The sequence below is a fragment of the Giraffa tippelskirchi genome, chromosome 5 (genome assembly GCF_054371585.1).
Source record: "Giraffa tippelskirchi isolate mGirTip1 chromosome 5, T2T-mGirTip1v1.2.pri, whole genome shotgun sequence".
In the NCBI taxonomy this organism is placed as follows: Eukaryota; Metazoa; Chordata; class Mammalia; order Artiodactyla; family Giraffidae; genus Giraffa; species Giraffa tippelskirchi.
Window position 1 is genome coordinate 40,161,118 of NC_137279.1, and position 16,429 is coordinate 40,177,546.

General features: G+C 36.6%; 1 protein-coding gene across 12 annotated transcripts in view; it reads right to left on the reverse strand.

Moving 5' to 3' along the window:
* Positions 1–16,429, reverse strand: part of PRRC2C (proline rich coiled-coil 2C) — a 95,353-nt gene that overhangs the window by 58,456 nt on the left and 20,468 nt on the right. For 9 of the 12 annotated variants that reach the window (XM_081489508.1, XM_081489507.1, XM_081489500.1 and 6 more), the window contains exons 2-7: positions 10,490–10,655; positions 9,435–9,612; positions 8,013–8,122; positions 4,839–4,964; positions 2,927–3,147; positions 171–253 (exon numbers count right to left, since the gene is read on the reverse strand). In XM_081489508.1, the coding sequence (XP_081345634.1) occupies positions 171–253; positions 2,927–3,147; positions 4,839–4,964; positions 8,013–8,122; positions 9,435–9,612; positions 10,490–10,601 (830 nt within the window). In that variant the 5' untranslated portion in view covers positions 10,602–10,655. The remainder of the gene's footprint in view (positions 1–170; positions 254–2,926; positions 3,148–4,838; positions 4,965–8,012; positions 8,123–9,434; positions 9,613–10,489; positions 10,656–16,429) is intronic. The other 3 variants (XM_081489506.1, XM_081489499.1, XM_081489497.1) reach the window with 1 other exon arrangement.

Consider the following 16,429-nt stretch of genomic DNA (forward strand, 5'->3'; position numbering starts at 1 on the left):
ATAAAGTATTTTTCTTCTATCTTGATGAAAGTTAACCAATTACTTGTTGATGACAAATGTACATTGAGGACAGAATAAATCCCCACAATCTACTCAACCTCCTGAAAATCTTAACAAGCATATATATATATATGTACACCCTGAAAACTTTAATCTTTTAATAGTCTTACTTGTTTGTTTCAGATAAAGAAGGTGGAAACCTCATGGGACCATGTAGAGGAGGATAGGCCATCCTAGGATACTGCTGAAACATCTGTATAAAGGAAACAAAAATTGGTAAATTTAGCTACTAAGTTATTTGAAAAAAAAAAAGGTTACCCCAAGCCTGAAATTATAATATATAGAAATGATTAAGAACTTCTGGTATCTCATTAACCAAGTTACATAAAAATAACTGTGCACGGAATTGAAAATATAACAAATACAACATGCATGCAGCTCAGAAAACTTCAATTTTCTTAACCAAATTTAAAGATGTGAAAGGATACAATGTGAAATCTCATCCTAATGCAAGAGTAGATTAACTGAGAGCCTATTTGTTGGTAAAGAACTGAGTTCAGATACAAGGATAGCCCATAACCCAAGAAAGGTGAGGGAGGAAGTGGGCAGGCAGCTAATTGAGAGATTTTCTATGGGGAGGGCCTAAGCAGATTCTGAGTCAAGTTATTACACAGATAGTAGTTACACACAAAGGCCCAAAGATGATGCCATCTATGGGAACTTGGCTCTGTGAATCTGACTTTAGGAGAATTTGTTAGTTAGATTATGAAGACAGCTAGTAATACCAAGGGAATTATCCTATGATTTATAAGGGAAGAAATGTCAAGCAGTGCTTGGTTATTTACTCTGCTGATATCCAGGTTAAATTATGTTTTAAAAAAATGAAATTGTATTACCTTAAATACATAATTTATATCCTGAAATACATTAGTTTTTCTTTAAAAACAAAAAAACCATTAGATGAGAAGATTACTTCAGACTTGAAGAAAAGCTATGCCTATATGATCGTGCTATGTAAAGAAGAAATTTCTAAGCAGGGTTGGAGCAAAAGTTAATTAAGATAAGCAACAGCTGAAACTCAACTGGGGAAGCTTTGTGTTTGGGGAATACTCCAGAGAATTGTTGGTTCCATCCCACGTCCACACTGAAATTAGCAAATAGATAACTGGAGGCAAATGGTCATAGGTTAAGTTGCATTAGATCTTTCTGCTGATTACTTAGGCATAGATATTAATTTGTGTGGCGTTAAATGTTTAAAATTTAGGAATTTGCCTCAAAAACATTGTAGAAACAACTTAAGTTCTCAATATGTAGTATTTTTTTAAATGTTTGTTTAATGAAACTTTATTTGAATAAATTCATTGATGAAATTGGTAACAAAGCTCACTTGGTCTTCCCTTTTACCTTCCCTTATCCCACCCCCATATCTGGAAATTCAGGGGTCCTTTTGGAGGCACAACTTGAAAAATATCAGGAGACCAGTATTTGTATGCAAATCATTATTCAAGGTCAGGTTAGCATTTAAGACTGATCTTATTATATACCCCAATTTTTAAAGAAAATATTCAATAAGCAATTGTATTAATAATTTATTTCCCTCTATCTTAGAATGGTTAAATAAAATGTAAATTTATTTACTTGAACACATGTAACTTGCCATGTAATTTCACAGTAGGCTGAGAGCAAACCAAAAAGAGGGCATCAAATTTATAGGAAATATGGGGGTCAGAAGTATTTATAGTAATATATACTTCAAAAATTAAATTTCCCCTGCCACTCTTAAGTTCTTTTTTTTGAGGTGGGGGTGCAATATGTGGCATGTGGAATTTAATTCGCTGACTAGAGATCAAACCTGTGCCCCCTGCACTGGCAGTGTGGAACCACTGAACTGCCAGGGAAGTCCCCTTAGAAATATATATTAAATGCAACTACAAGGACAGAATCAGCAAAATCCAGACTATGAGAAACTCCACAGAATAACAAACTGTAATAGATATTCTCCAAAGAAAGTAAGAGATGGAGGAAAAGAGATACCCATAGATAACAAAATTGCTAAGAAAAATATCAACCAATCTCAAGAATAGATGGTACCTGGATCCTAATTAAGAGATAATCAGGGAAACTGGAACAATGACTTAGTATTTAAAGAAGAATTTTTTTCTTAGGTGTGATAACGGCACTGTGAGTTTCCCCCTAGTCTTTCTCTTAAAATCTAATCTAAAATGTATATGGATGAGATGATATACCTAGGATTTGTTTAGTAATCCCAGGTGGTGAGAAATGTAAGTGAAACAAGATGTACCACAAATTGATAACTGTTGAAGATGTATGGCAGATACGAGAGGAAGAAAGTTCATGCTTTCTTTTAATTATTTCTGTTTTTGAATGTTAAAAATATTTCATTATAAAAAGATTTTAAAAATACTTAAAGGTAATATTAATAAAAACTTTAGAACTAAAGCAGGTATTGATCTTTTTTGTGCCATGAACAACCCCTTTAATAGTCCGATAAATCCTATGGACCTCATCTCATAAAAATGTTTTTAAATGCATAATTGAAAACACAGGATTACTAAGAAATTAATTATACTAAAATTCTGTCACCATGATATTTAAAAAACAAAATCTGTGATACAGTAACATGCATGCTTCAATAAGTAACACCAATAACTATTTTGAAGTTATGCTGAGTATAAAAAATATTTGCAGTATCTTACAACAATGTAATGTTATATGAAGATGCCTATTAAGGGTAAAACTCAGGTACTGCTGTGATTGATTCCTAAATTCATAATCAAAGGAAATGTTAATTTTTAGTTAGATGTTAATGAAAATAAAGACCTAAACTTTTCCCCATTAGAATTCTTTCCTTGGAATCCAATCAAAAATCTCTTATCTAACCCCTTGCTGATTCGACAATACTCACATAAGGAGGCATCATAGCTCTGTACTGGGAAGCAAGGGCAGGCTGTTGTCCATTCAGTTTCGCCTGTGGAGGACCACAAGCTATCCTCTTTTCCACCACTTTGAGGATATCATTTTGCTCTGATGTTCCAGCTGTGCTTTCATCCTGGCCAGGCTTTTCATCTTGGTCAGATGTTAAAGATGAACTAGTAGATTTACCACCATCTCTCCAACAAGCAACATCTGGTGTGAAGAGAGATAGGAAAATAAGAAAACAAAGAAAATCTCAAAATGGAACACAATGAAACCAAGCGAGGCATATTTCAAGAATATTTAAGCAAGCAAGCACAGTGAAGGAATAGGAAAGTCTAGTCTGTACTAGAAATCAAGTAAGCATAGTGAAGGAACAGTGAAAGTCTAATCTAGGCTGTACTAGATATCTAGGCTTTGAAGGTGTTTAGGTAGTCAGAGCAGTGACTTCCAAAGTAGAGAGGATATACCTCAGAGGGTACCTCCAGAAGCAAACACTGGGGTTTGGGGAAGAAAATATTAGGAATTCCCTATCAAGCTTCACCAGTTTTTGATACAGAGATTAAAATCACAGTTATACCAGAGCAGTCCTGAGGGAAGGGAGTTCTATAACCCAAAAGGATTGATAGTGACGCATGCTCTCATTAATTTTCTGTCTATTACTACCTATTACATGTGCCCAAGTGCACAGATTTCGTGTCTGTGTAATCTGATTCAACTATACGTAACCAAGTAAAACAGATAATCGGTTTTACAAGGAAACCCTATTTGGTTCAAGTGGTCTCTATCTCCTTCTATTCATACTCTGTGTAGTCCACTCTGAACTGTGTACCAGGATTGGTCTGTGTAACCTGTAGAGTAAGACAGATGTGTTGGCGGTCTTCTCTGAAAACAGGCTATGAAAGCCTAGGGATTTCCATCTTGGGTGAGAGATGTTTGTTTGTTCCTCCTTATTTTTTCTGAGAAGTCATGTTGTGAGCTGCCCACACACAAATGAGCCACGAGAGAGCTTGACACAGCAGCCCCAGCCAAGTCAGCAACAGATGAGAGCTTCACTGTAATTTTGATGAGAGAGAACCAACAAAACCTGAGGCAGAACCCCCAGCTAAGTGGCTGCTAGATTCCTAACCCTCAGAGACTGCTTGAAATGCCCAGCTGTTTGTCATCTTAAGCTGCCAAATACGTTACAGAGCAACAGATAACTGGTGAAAAGAAACTAAACAAGAAAACAGTGGAGCTGACACAATTCCTAGTATAAACTCATCAACCACATAACAATAATTATGTATCAGGTTATAAAAAAACATGGATTTGTAACTATTACTGTAAAGAGGACTACCCTGTACAGGTCCAGGGTCCTTTGAGATATCTGGTAACAACACTATGAATCCAATGTAACTAATAAGACATTTTTAAATCTCTCAAAGATTTTACATTTCTATTTTTAGTTTCTGCTTTATAATGCACGTAATACAAGTATCTCTTACTATCCAAATTGATTAGCTCCTCAGTTTGAATTCAGAAAGCAAGAGATTCCTGAATATTAGCAGAAAGCAAATGAATGAATATAATTTATACATAAACATTTGCATATTGGGGAGGTTTGCTAAAAATTTTTACTATTGTAAAAATAACCAAATACTTGTGTAAGTTCTCCAGTCATTTTGTTAAAATGCTAACTTTTGATTTAGTAGGTTGGGTGTGAGGCCCAAGACATATACTTCCAACAAGTTCTCAAGTTAAACTGATGCTGTTCATGTAAAAACCATACTAGAGTGGCAATCAACTATAGTTACTGTCTGCCTTTTCAAACTACATACAACAGCAGCAGGCAGGAGGTTATATCAAAATAGAACACAAATATAATCTCACTCTATACTTTTATTAAAAGAAAATATTTTTACTTGGTGGGCGTAAACTGGGTCCAGGTCCATAATTGTCATCATTTGCTTCTTTTTCTTTTTTTTCCTGATCCCCAGCTGCCTGTAGGCTGGGAAATTCTTGCTGAAAATGACTATTCACCTGGATTCCTATAGATTAAAAAAAAAAACAACATATAATACTGAAGATAATTAAAAAACCCTCCTAGGATAGAGCGCTCTCCTTTTTTTGGTAATTTATTCCACACTGCAATGGTGACTGTTCATATCCATAACATTTTCAGTTTATCTAGAATTAGAATCCCTTGGAAAGTTAATAAACAGCCATGAGGAGAAAAAAAGTCTGAGAATGGAATCTGCCAGACATCGTTCTGGCAGACTCATTAAAATTGGTGCAGCAAACGAGGAGAGTTTCACTTCTGTTTCTCTTTTATTATGACTCCTTTCATTTTCAACACAAGTTAAAGTTTTTTGCTAATAAATAACACTAAGAATCAGTTCAAACAACATTACTAAAACAGAATTTATGAATCAACACTAAAAATACGGTGAGGCTAAGATGTTTTTGTTTAACTAACTCCTGAGATACTGATGGCACCTCACTATTCACTCATTTGCCTGTATACCTACTTGCCTATTTATTTTATACTTCCATAAACTAAAAGGACTTTATTAGCTTGACGGCCTAGATGGGTTTCTCTATATAATGTTTTACAGACATGTTTGCAAGTGGGAAAATTAAATTTTGTTGGGAAGTCCATCATTCCTAGCGGGGAGGGAAGTATTACAGCTACTGTTCAGTTCAGTTCAGTTCAGTCGCTCAGTCGTGTCCGACTCTTTGCGACCCCATGAATTGCAGCACGCCAGGCCTCTCTGTCCATCACCAACTCCCGGAGTCTACCCAAACCCATGTCCATCGAGTTGGTGATGCCATCCAACCATCTCATCCTCTGTCGTCCCCTTCTCCTCCTGCCCTCAATCCTACCCAGCATTAGGGTCTTTTCCAATGAGTCAACCCTTCGCATGAGGTGGCCAAAGTATTGGAGTTTCAGCTTCAACATCAGTCCTTCCAATGAACACCCAGGACTGACCTCCTTTAGGATGGATTGACTGGATCTCCTTGCAGTCCAAGGGACTCTCAAGAGTCTTCTCCAACACCACAGTTCAAAAGCATCAATTCTTCGGCGCTCAGCTTTCTTCACCATCCAACTCTCACATGCATACATGACCACTGGAAAATCCATAGCCTTGACTAGAAGGACTTTTGTTGGCAAAGTAATGTCTCTGCTTTTAAATATGCTATCTAGGTTGGCCATAACCTTCCTTCCAAGGAGTAAGCGTCTTTTAATTTCACGGCTGAAATCACCATCTGCAGTGATTTTGGAGCCCCCAAAAAATAAAGTCTGACACTGTTTCCACTGTTTCCCCATCTATTTCCCATGAAGTTATGGGACCAGATGCCATGATCTTAGTTTTCTGAACGTTGAGCTTTAAGCCAACTTCTTCACTCTCCTCTTTCACTTTCATCAAGAGGCTCTTTAGTTCTTCACTTTCTGCCATAAGGGTGGTGTCATCTGCCTATCTGAGGTTATTGATATTTCTCCCAACAATCTTGATTACAGCTTGTGTTTCTTCCAGCCCAGCGTTTCTCATGATATACTCTGCATATAAGTTAAATAAGCAGGGTGACAATATACAGCCTTGACGTACTCCTTTTCCTATTTGGAACCAGTCTGTTGTTCCATGTCTAGTTCTAACTGTTGCTTCCTGACCTGCATACAGGTTTCTCAAGAGACAGGTCAGATGGTCTGGTATTCCTATCTCTTTCAGAATTTTCCACAGTTTATTGTGATCCACACAGTCAAAGGCTTTGGCATAGTCAATAAAGCAGAAATAGATGTTTTTCTGGAACTCTCTTGCTTTTTCGATGATCCAGCGGATATTGGCAATTTTATCTCTGGTTCCTCTGCCTTTTCTAAAACCAGCTTGAACATCTGAGAAGTTCACAGTTCACGTATTGCTGAAGTCTGGCTTGGAGAATTTTGAGAATTACTTTACTAGCATGTGAGATGAGTGCAATTGTGCGGTAGTTTGAGCATTCTTTGGCATTGCCTTTCTTTGGGATTGGAATGAAAACTGACCTTTTCCAGTCCTGTGGCCACTGCTGAGTTTTCCAAATTTGCTGGCATATCGAGTGCAGCACTTTCACAGCATCATCTTTCAGGATTTGAAATAGCTCAACTGGAATTTCATCACCTCCACTAGCTTTGTTCGTAGTGATGCTTTCTAAGGCCCACTTGACTTCACATTCCAGGATGTCTGGCTCTAGGTGAGTGATCACACCATCGTGATTATCTGGGTCGTGAAGATCTTTTTTGTACAGTTCTTCTGTGTATTCTTGCCACCTCTTCTTAGTATCTTCTGCTTCGGTTAGGTCCGTACCATTTCTGTCCTTTATCGAGCCTATCTTTGCATGAAATGTTCCTTTGGTATCTCTAATTTTCTTGAAGAGATCTCTAGTCTTTCCCAATCTGTTGTTTTCCCCTATTTCTTTGCATTGATCGCTGAGGAGGGCTTTCTTATCTCTCCTTGCTATTCTTTGGAACTCTGCATTCAGATGGGAATATCTTTCCTTTTTCTCCTTTGCTTTTCCCTTCTCTTCTCTTCCCAGCTATCTGTAAGGCCTCCTCAGACAGCCATTTTGCTTTTTGCATTTCTTTTCCATGGGGATTGTCTTGATCCCTGTCTCTTGTACAATGCTTGATGGCTATTCTCCTAGATCTTCTCTACCGTGTAAATTGGGAGTGGCATGTTTGGAACAGAAAAGGTTGAAGGGCACTGATGGAGATTAATATGGTTTACAGCAATCAACATTAATGTCTGGGTATTTTCTGTCTCAGAGCTGAAGGCACAAGATTTTGTCTGGTTACAGAGAGTAAAGATAGAGTAATGTGGGGCTTGGGGTATCTTAAAGACTACTTCTTCGATTCCTATTACTGGCTCATATATAGGTCTTAACACTGAAACTTAACTAGCCCAAGAGATTTTTTTAAAAGATCCTTTTTTTTAAGGGTCTAATGATATCTTTTGACACTGTTCTCTGCCCCTGACAAAACAGTATAATTTGTCCCTTATCTTCTGTATGGCTGTTCAGTAACTATCAAGCCTAACCAGTTTCCCCGGCTAACGTCTACTTACCATCTCCTTGCCCACCTTGCTTGTTACTGGCCCATGATTTGGGAGCAGGTGCTACTTCTGGGGGAGCTGCAACCCCAGGTTTTGGTTGTGCTGGTGGAACTTCTGGTGCTCTTAAAAAAATATGAATCCATTATTTCAGCTATTGTATGTTTAAACAAAATAAATATTGCATTTAAGCTAAATCTGTATACAAATGATTTTGGCTACATATTTACTCAGATGCACCCCCCATGCTTTCCCTCTGCAACATTCCTTTAAATGAAGTACAGCTATTTTTGTCCTCTTTTATTTCTGCCCTTGAATAACCCGAGGAGATGACAGCTTTGTTTTTAATTTTGGAAGGAAAGGAAGGGAAGAGGGAAGGAAGAGAAAGAAAAAATAGAAGCACTCATTATTGAACATAGCTACCAAAAATTACTTTTGAAGAAGTAAACATTTATAATTAGAAATAACATTATAGGCATACATACAGTCTGGATTGGTGGGATTAGCCAGGAGCTAAGGCTAATAAGCAAGCTCTCCATTCAGCAGTCAATAGGTTCACCACTACATCAAAAGAAGTCATAGTAACCTGCCTGATGTGTCCCCATGAGTAAAAGGTGTTTTATAAGGGTCTACAGTTTCATTCAATCCTTGCAATGAGTTAAGGCTTAAAAATAAAATAGTTAACAGATGTAAAAAATGCAATATATTTCTGGTATACTCAGACCTAAAACTGACTTGCTACTACAAAATAATTCTATTAACTAAGAAGCAGAGAACAATAAGCTTTTGATAAGCTTCACCCAAGTAGTAGCATTTATCATATAAAGCTCCCCAGAATACAGAGCTTTAGTAATAGTTATAGACAAAAAGTATCGTACTCATTTTGTCTTATTTTTAAAAATTACCACTACTTGGCTTGGTCGTTCAATAAACCAAGGGCCCTGAATAATTCTTGACACAGAATACTAAATATTTATTGAATGAATTATGATTAAGAGGGACATTACTAATTCCATGCCAGTTTTCTTGTTAATTCTTTATTCATTCAAATAGTATTACTTGATTACCTATTATGTACATCAGGTAGTTTCAATGAGGCAGACAAACTCTAAGCTTTGTGGAAATTATTTAACAGAATCAACTCTTAAATCATAGAAAGAGAATGCCTGACTTGGTGAGGAACAGGAGGGAGCCTAACACAGTGTATGAAAAAAGGAAAGTTGCGATCAGTATTTCTGTCATCTGTTCTACTCTGACATCTGAAAATACTGCCACTAAACCCACTCATAGTAAAAATTACACAAGAGTTGACTATATAGAAAACATTTTAAAGGGCATGATATATGTAATACAGAGAGCATAACACCTAGCACATAGAAGGCACTCAGACATGAAGAATGGGCAATGATTTCATTTTTTAGTAGACTTTTGACTTACTTTTCTTCTTCGTGTTGCTCTTGTTTTGATGCCCATCCTGTGCCGTCTTTAGGTACAATGTTCACATTAGGATCATTGCCTTTGTTTTCTGCTTTGAGACTTGGGAGGTTAGCAGGTGGAGGCATACGCCGAGAAATACCAACTTTTCCAAGACTCTGTAATCCATGGCGAGCTGCAACTAAAGATCAGTAACATCAACTTTCTTAGTAACTACTTTATTCTTAAAACAACATAAAAGAAAATAGGAATTAATGGAATCCTGAGTTATTATTTTCTAATATTTTAAGAAAAAAAATTTAAAACTAAGCCACAAACCTGCAACATAACCCAAGGTAGAAGTTGTATTCAAATTATCAAGTCACCGATCAAATGCTTGAAAAATTCTAACAGCTGAACTAACAAAAAAGAAAATACTGACAATGCTGTTTTTCCCAAGGAACTGACTTTAAACTCAAAACTTCATATGTGAAACAATAAATAATGATACAAAACAAACTCAGACATATAGGACAGACCTGTGGTTGCCCAGGGGAAGTGGGGGAAGGGGATGAGATGGGAGTTTGGGATCAGCAAATGCAAACTAGTATATATAGAATGGATAAACAAAGTCCTACTGTATTCAATATACTGTGATAAACCATAATGGAAAAAGAACATAAAAAAATGTATATATATGTATAACTGAATCACTTTGCTATACAGCACAAATTAACAAATATTGTAAATCAGCTACACTTGATTAAAATAATTTCAGCTTGATACCTATTAATCTCATTAACCACGTCTCCCCTTTGGAACCATATAGTTTAACTTATTTTCTGCCGACAACAAACTGGAAAAAATAAACATATTTTAAAACATTTATAAAATTTTAACTTTAAAAACTTTGTATCCCCTCAAAGATGTGTATATACATAAAAAGCCCAATGCAAACAGGGCTGCTTTAACACAGGTTTGCCTAGATCCTAACAGCAATAGCTCTAGTGTGTCACTTATAGTATAAAATGAAACCATGAAAATTATAAAAAACATAAAAGCCACTTGATTTCACTCACCTGTGGTTTTCTGAGTTTCTAATGATTTACCCTTGTAAGTATTAAATAAACTGAGTGTCGCATACTTTTTCCCATCCTTTGCTTTTGTGCTCTGGCCTGACTTCTCCGACATTTCGGTGGAAACTCATCGAGTCTAGAACCTTCTGCCACACCCCTTAAAATCAGTCTGTAAGATTAACAGAAGAAAGAGAAATAAGGAGGAACATTTTAGAAATATTTTACTAAAAACTCAGTAAATTCAAATGTTCAAAGAAATTCTGAAAAATAAAAACAAGAAGTTAAATCAATCTTTAATAACTCACATTAATAATAATTTCACGAGCCTGTTTAATACTGTGAAATTCCAACAACCAACATCTGACAAAGTTAATAAAAATAAACTGCCATGTGCTTGTTGAGTATATTATTTATGGTTTGTAACCACTTAACTATTCTATAGAGAATAAGGGTTTTAATCCATACTGAAATGAACAGTTGAAGTACAGTAATTGATGGAGACTGTCTTTCTATTTAATAAACAAATATTATTCAACTTAATAGGACTGAGATGACTGGCATGATCAGCTTACACATATGGAATCCAAACATGACAGAAGGATAACATCCTTTTCTTATAAACTGCATGCCTGTGTTTTCAGGCAATATGTGTCTAACAAGAATCTGTTTAACAGTCTAGAATAGAAAGAACATTCTATTTTCTCTGCATTCTGCAAAGGGTAGAACACTCCCTTATAAACCTAAGATACATAAAAACTATATTCTATTTCACTACAGAGTAAGTGTTCAAGAAATAGTGTACACTTGTCAAAAGTCTCTGTGTATATGAAAAGTAAACAGTATTTTAATGAACATTCATATACAAAAAGAATGTTCATCTTTGGAATTAATATACCCTAATTAAAAACTAGCCTAATGATACACAGGGGAGGAGATACAGATTAGGTTTCATACTATTTCTCTTCAATTTAATAAGGTATACATTATCAATCTTAGGAATTGTTACTTTTTTTGTGCGTGTTTGCTTTATTTGTTTTGAGGGTAGAAGTAGGGCAGGAGGTAGTGAATCTAACAAGAAACCAACAATAGCTAAAAGCATGGGAGCTAAAGACAGTACAGAATAGGATATAATGCAAAAAGCATTCAAAGTCAAGGAATGTGTGAGTAGATCCTATTATCATAAAGATTCTTTCATGTATTGGTTTTACATTTGTCAATTACAGAATAAGCATCACATCCAGAGATTTTTACCAATAACATGGACAAAGATATACGGGAAGAATATTACTCTTCAGTGACAAAAAAAGGACAGTGCATCTTCACTAGATGACAAAATTAAGATCCAAGGGGATCTTTCTTCAGGTGAAAACAAGGTAACTGGTGTAAAATAAAAACTGTCGACTTCTTCTTTCACCCTTATTTGATGGCAATTTAACACCTAACAATCTCCAAACCTCTCTTAATACCACAACTACTCACGGAGATCCTCACCTGCCTACATCATAAAAAAAGCAAGAACATTAAGAAACTTAAATTTCCTTAGGGCAAACCTGTAAGCCCACCTGCATCTACATCCATCTTTCCAAAGGGTTGCCTTTCCTCCACCTGTTGTTGAAAGTGGTTCTCAGGATCATCCAGAAACTTGTTAGATATGCAAATTCTCAGGATCCAACTCATACCTACTGAATCAAACTGAGGATAAGACCACTGTGCTTTAGAAAGCTCTCCCAGTGATTGTGAAAAAACACAAAAGTTCAAGATATAATGATTTACTACGAGCATATATATATGCTAGGGGATCCATGGTAGCTCAGCTGGTAAAAGATTCTGCTTGTAAGGCAGGAGACCCCTGTTTGATTCCTGGGTCGGAAAGATCCCCTTGAGAAGGGATAGGCTACCCACTCCAGTATTCCTGGGCTTCCCTGGTGGCTCAGGTGCCATGACTGAGCAACTTTCACCTTCATATATATGCTAAGCAGTGGTCCTTAACCCTTGCTGCAAATTAAAATCACTTGGGGATTTTAAAACATTACCAGTTTCTAGAATTGTGAGGTGGGATCTGATTATCAATTCTTATTTTGAAAATGCTCCTCAGGCAACTCTAAACATGTAAGCAGTCTTCAGAATCACTGCAATAAAGGAAATGTACCTTTCCTTACATTCTATAGAAGACCAACCCTTCCTTCTGTGCTACCCATCCTGTCACTACTTTCCTTCTCCTTCTAAATTTGTCTCTGCAGGAAATCTCACCCACTTCTACGGCTTCAACCACCAACTGCGTATGTCAAATTTATATCTCCAGCCCAGAATTCTGTGTTCCTAAAGAATCCCACTGCCTGTTTACATTTCTCCTTTGTTTTTAACAGTGTTTCAACTTTACCTGGAACACAGGCATCTACTTCACATTAAGAGTTTCAGATGCAGACCAACCAAATGTTTACAATGCATGTGAGGAACTGCAGAGGGGGGAGGAGAGGATGGGATGAATTGAGAAAGTAGTACTTAAACATATATAATTACCACAAATTCGCTGTATGATGCAGGGAGCTCAAAATGAGTGCTCTGTGACAACCTAGAGGAGTTGGATAGGGTGGGGTGGGAGGTGGGAGGGAGGTGTAACAGGGAGGGAACATATACCTATTCATATTAAGTAAGTGAATTTGCTCAGTTGGGTCGACTCTGCAACCCCGTGGACTGTAGCCCACCAGGCTCCTCCGTCCAAGGGATTCTCCAGGTAGGAATGCTGGAGTGGGTTGCCATTTCCTTCTCCAGGAGATCTTCCCGACCCAGGGATCGAACCCAGGTCTCCCGCATTGCAGGCAGCTGCTTTAACCTCTGAGCCACCAGGGAAGCCCAATACCTATTCATATGTTGATTCATACGCTGATTCATGTTGATATATGGCAGAAATCACAATATTGTAAACCAATTATCCTCCCATTAAAAATAAATAAATTAAAAAATAAAATTAAGTTGGGGGGCTTCCCTAGTGGTCCAGTGGTTAAGAATCCGCCTTCCAATGAAAGGGACAAGTGTTCAATCTCTGGTCGCAGAACTAAGATCCCACATGCCAAAGGACAACTAAGTCCACTCACTGACCATGTACTACAGAGAAGACCTAGTACAGTTCACCCTCCCAAAAGCTGAGTCAACAGGAAAAATATCTCAACATTTGACAAAATACAAATGTTATACAAGAACACACAAACTGAAGAAAAAACTTGAAGAAACCCAATTATTAATGCTATGTTAACAGACAATTCACTAGAAAAATAATACCACTAAGCAAATGTACTGAAATGCTCAATTTTATAAATAAACAAAACTAACAAGTTAGGGCAGTTCAGCCTGCCATATGTTTACACAAGGAAAACAAAGTAACATAACACAATTTAACCATAGGGTGATAGAATATCTAATTCAATTCAGTCATCACAAAACATTTAGAGCTTGGGGGAAAAAAAAAATCACAAAATGAACTTAATTTTCCTACTTAAAAGTAAAATGAAATAAAAAAATGTTTCATAAATTGTAAGGAATTTCCAAATACAAAGAAAAAGAAAAATTCCTGAAAATACGTAAAAAAAATTCTGTTCAAGTAGTTCTTTTTAAGGTTCAAACTTCTGTACAGAGTTTCTCCTTCCACTATTAATAAACTACCGCCTATATGGTACTCCCTTCAGTGAATGCTCTTTCACCAAACAGGTAAACCAAATACATACTGGGTGTATTCTGAGGTAAGAAAGATGGACAGAGTCAGATTCTTAGGCCAACAGAACAGAAATTTATTCTTTCATATGCATATGAGTCTCTCTAATATAAAACCCAAGAAAGCTTTATAGTACCAACTCTCCCAAAAAGTAAATCGTAAATACACATGATTGAAGCTAATGCAAATGGTAATTATCAAAAGATAATTCAAAGATGAAACTATCACAATGTATCCATTTCTATAAGAGAATATGCATTTCTAAAGACAAAGAATTTGTAGCCATAAACAATGCTGGATACATGAGAAAAGCCAACTGCACCATAATGGTTTGCCAGTTAAGTGTGGGCACTTTTAGCAATCCCATTCCTAGGCATATGCCAAGAAAACTCTAACGTGAAAAGACACATGCACCCCCCCCTTCATACCAGCACTACTTACAACAGCCAAGACACGGAACAACCTAAATGTCCATCAGCAGATGAATGGATAAAGATGTGGTGTATATACACAATGAAGCACTACTCAGGCATACAAAGCAATGAAATAATGCCACTTGCAGCAACATGGGTGGGTGGACCTGGAGACTGTCATACTAAGTGAAGTCAGAAAGAAAAAGACATACACCATACACCTTAAACTTACACAATATCATATGTCAATAACAACTATTAAAAAAAAAAAAGAACCACAGACACAGACAAAATGTAAAAACTGAAACTATAAAACTTTTAGAGAAAACGTAGAAAATCTTTGTGACCCTGGATTACATTACATAAAGACTGCTTAGTACTCTAAAAGCACAATCTATAGGGAATTCCCTGGCAGTCCAGTACTTAGGACTCTAAACTTTCACTGCTGAGGGCATGGGTTCCATCCATGGTCTGGGGACAAGCCACATGGGGGGTGCGGAACACAATCCATAAAAGGTTAAATTTCTAAATTGGACTTTTGCCTTTTGAAAGTTCTCACTGTTGAGAATGAAAATGCAAGCTACTATCTGGGAAAAAAAACATCTGCAAATCATGTATTTGATGAAAGACTTTTATCTAGAACATGTACAGTACTCTCAGACCTAATAATAGTACAATCCAATTGTTTTTTAAAGGGCACAGGATTTGACACCAGAGATACACAAGTGGCAAATAAACACATGTAAAGATGCTCAGCATTTCAGTATCATTAATATTTGGGAAATTCAAATTTAAACCACAGTAAGATACCTCTATACTTCTACTGTACTGGCTAAAACTACAGATTAAACTAAGTGTTGATAAGGATGTGGAAGAACTGGAACTCTCAAAGTCGCTCATGGGGGTGTAAAATGTTATAACCACTTGGGAAAACAGTTTGGAGGTCCTTAAAGAAGAAAAAACATCCAACAATCACACAATCACAATTCTGCTAATAATGTTTATATAAGAGAAATGAAAACATATGTCCATATGAAGACTTAGACTTGTACTCTGGTTCATAGTTTAATTTGTAACAGGCAAGCAGTGGAAACAACCCAACTGTTCACCAACAGGTGACTGGAAAACCATATTGTTGTATATACATAAAAGAAATGAATACCCAAGCAGTAAAAAAGAATGAACTACTGGTAAATGTAACTACATGGATAAATCTCAAAGTGATTATGCTGAAAGAAGCTAGATTTCCAACATATACACTATATACAGAATTTAACTCTGGATGAAAAATATTGCCTTCCATTATCAGTAAACAAAGGATGTTACTGCCATCAAGCCAGCAGTTACAGCTGGCAACAACTGTGCACCCTGAGGGGATTCAGGATGAAGAAAAGGAGGACATAGGCCCAAGATAGTTAAGGGTGCATATAAAAGGAATGATTTCAATGGGCCCAGACTCTTGAATCATACACAGAAAAACACTAAGTTCACTAACTTGAGATGTCTGGTTTTTTTTAAAGTAACAGTAATTTTTCGATGTTCCAACTCCCTGGGTTTCTTTGTAAAATTTCTACATATTCTGGCTCCTCCCTTACCTCTTTGGACTGATTTCTAAGAGCCACCTGAGAAGCTAACTTCCAGACTTAAGTCGTCAGTTTTGTCCACCAAATAAAATGTAATTCTCAACTTTTAGGTTGTAGTCGACACTACAAAATGCAAACGTATCTGGTACAGGGAATGGGTAGGAACAGAAGGAAATTTTCATTGATATGTTCATTATCTTGACTGTGGTAAGTTTCATGATGTGTACATGCAAAATAT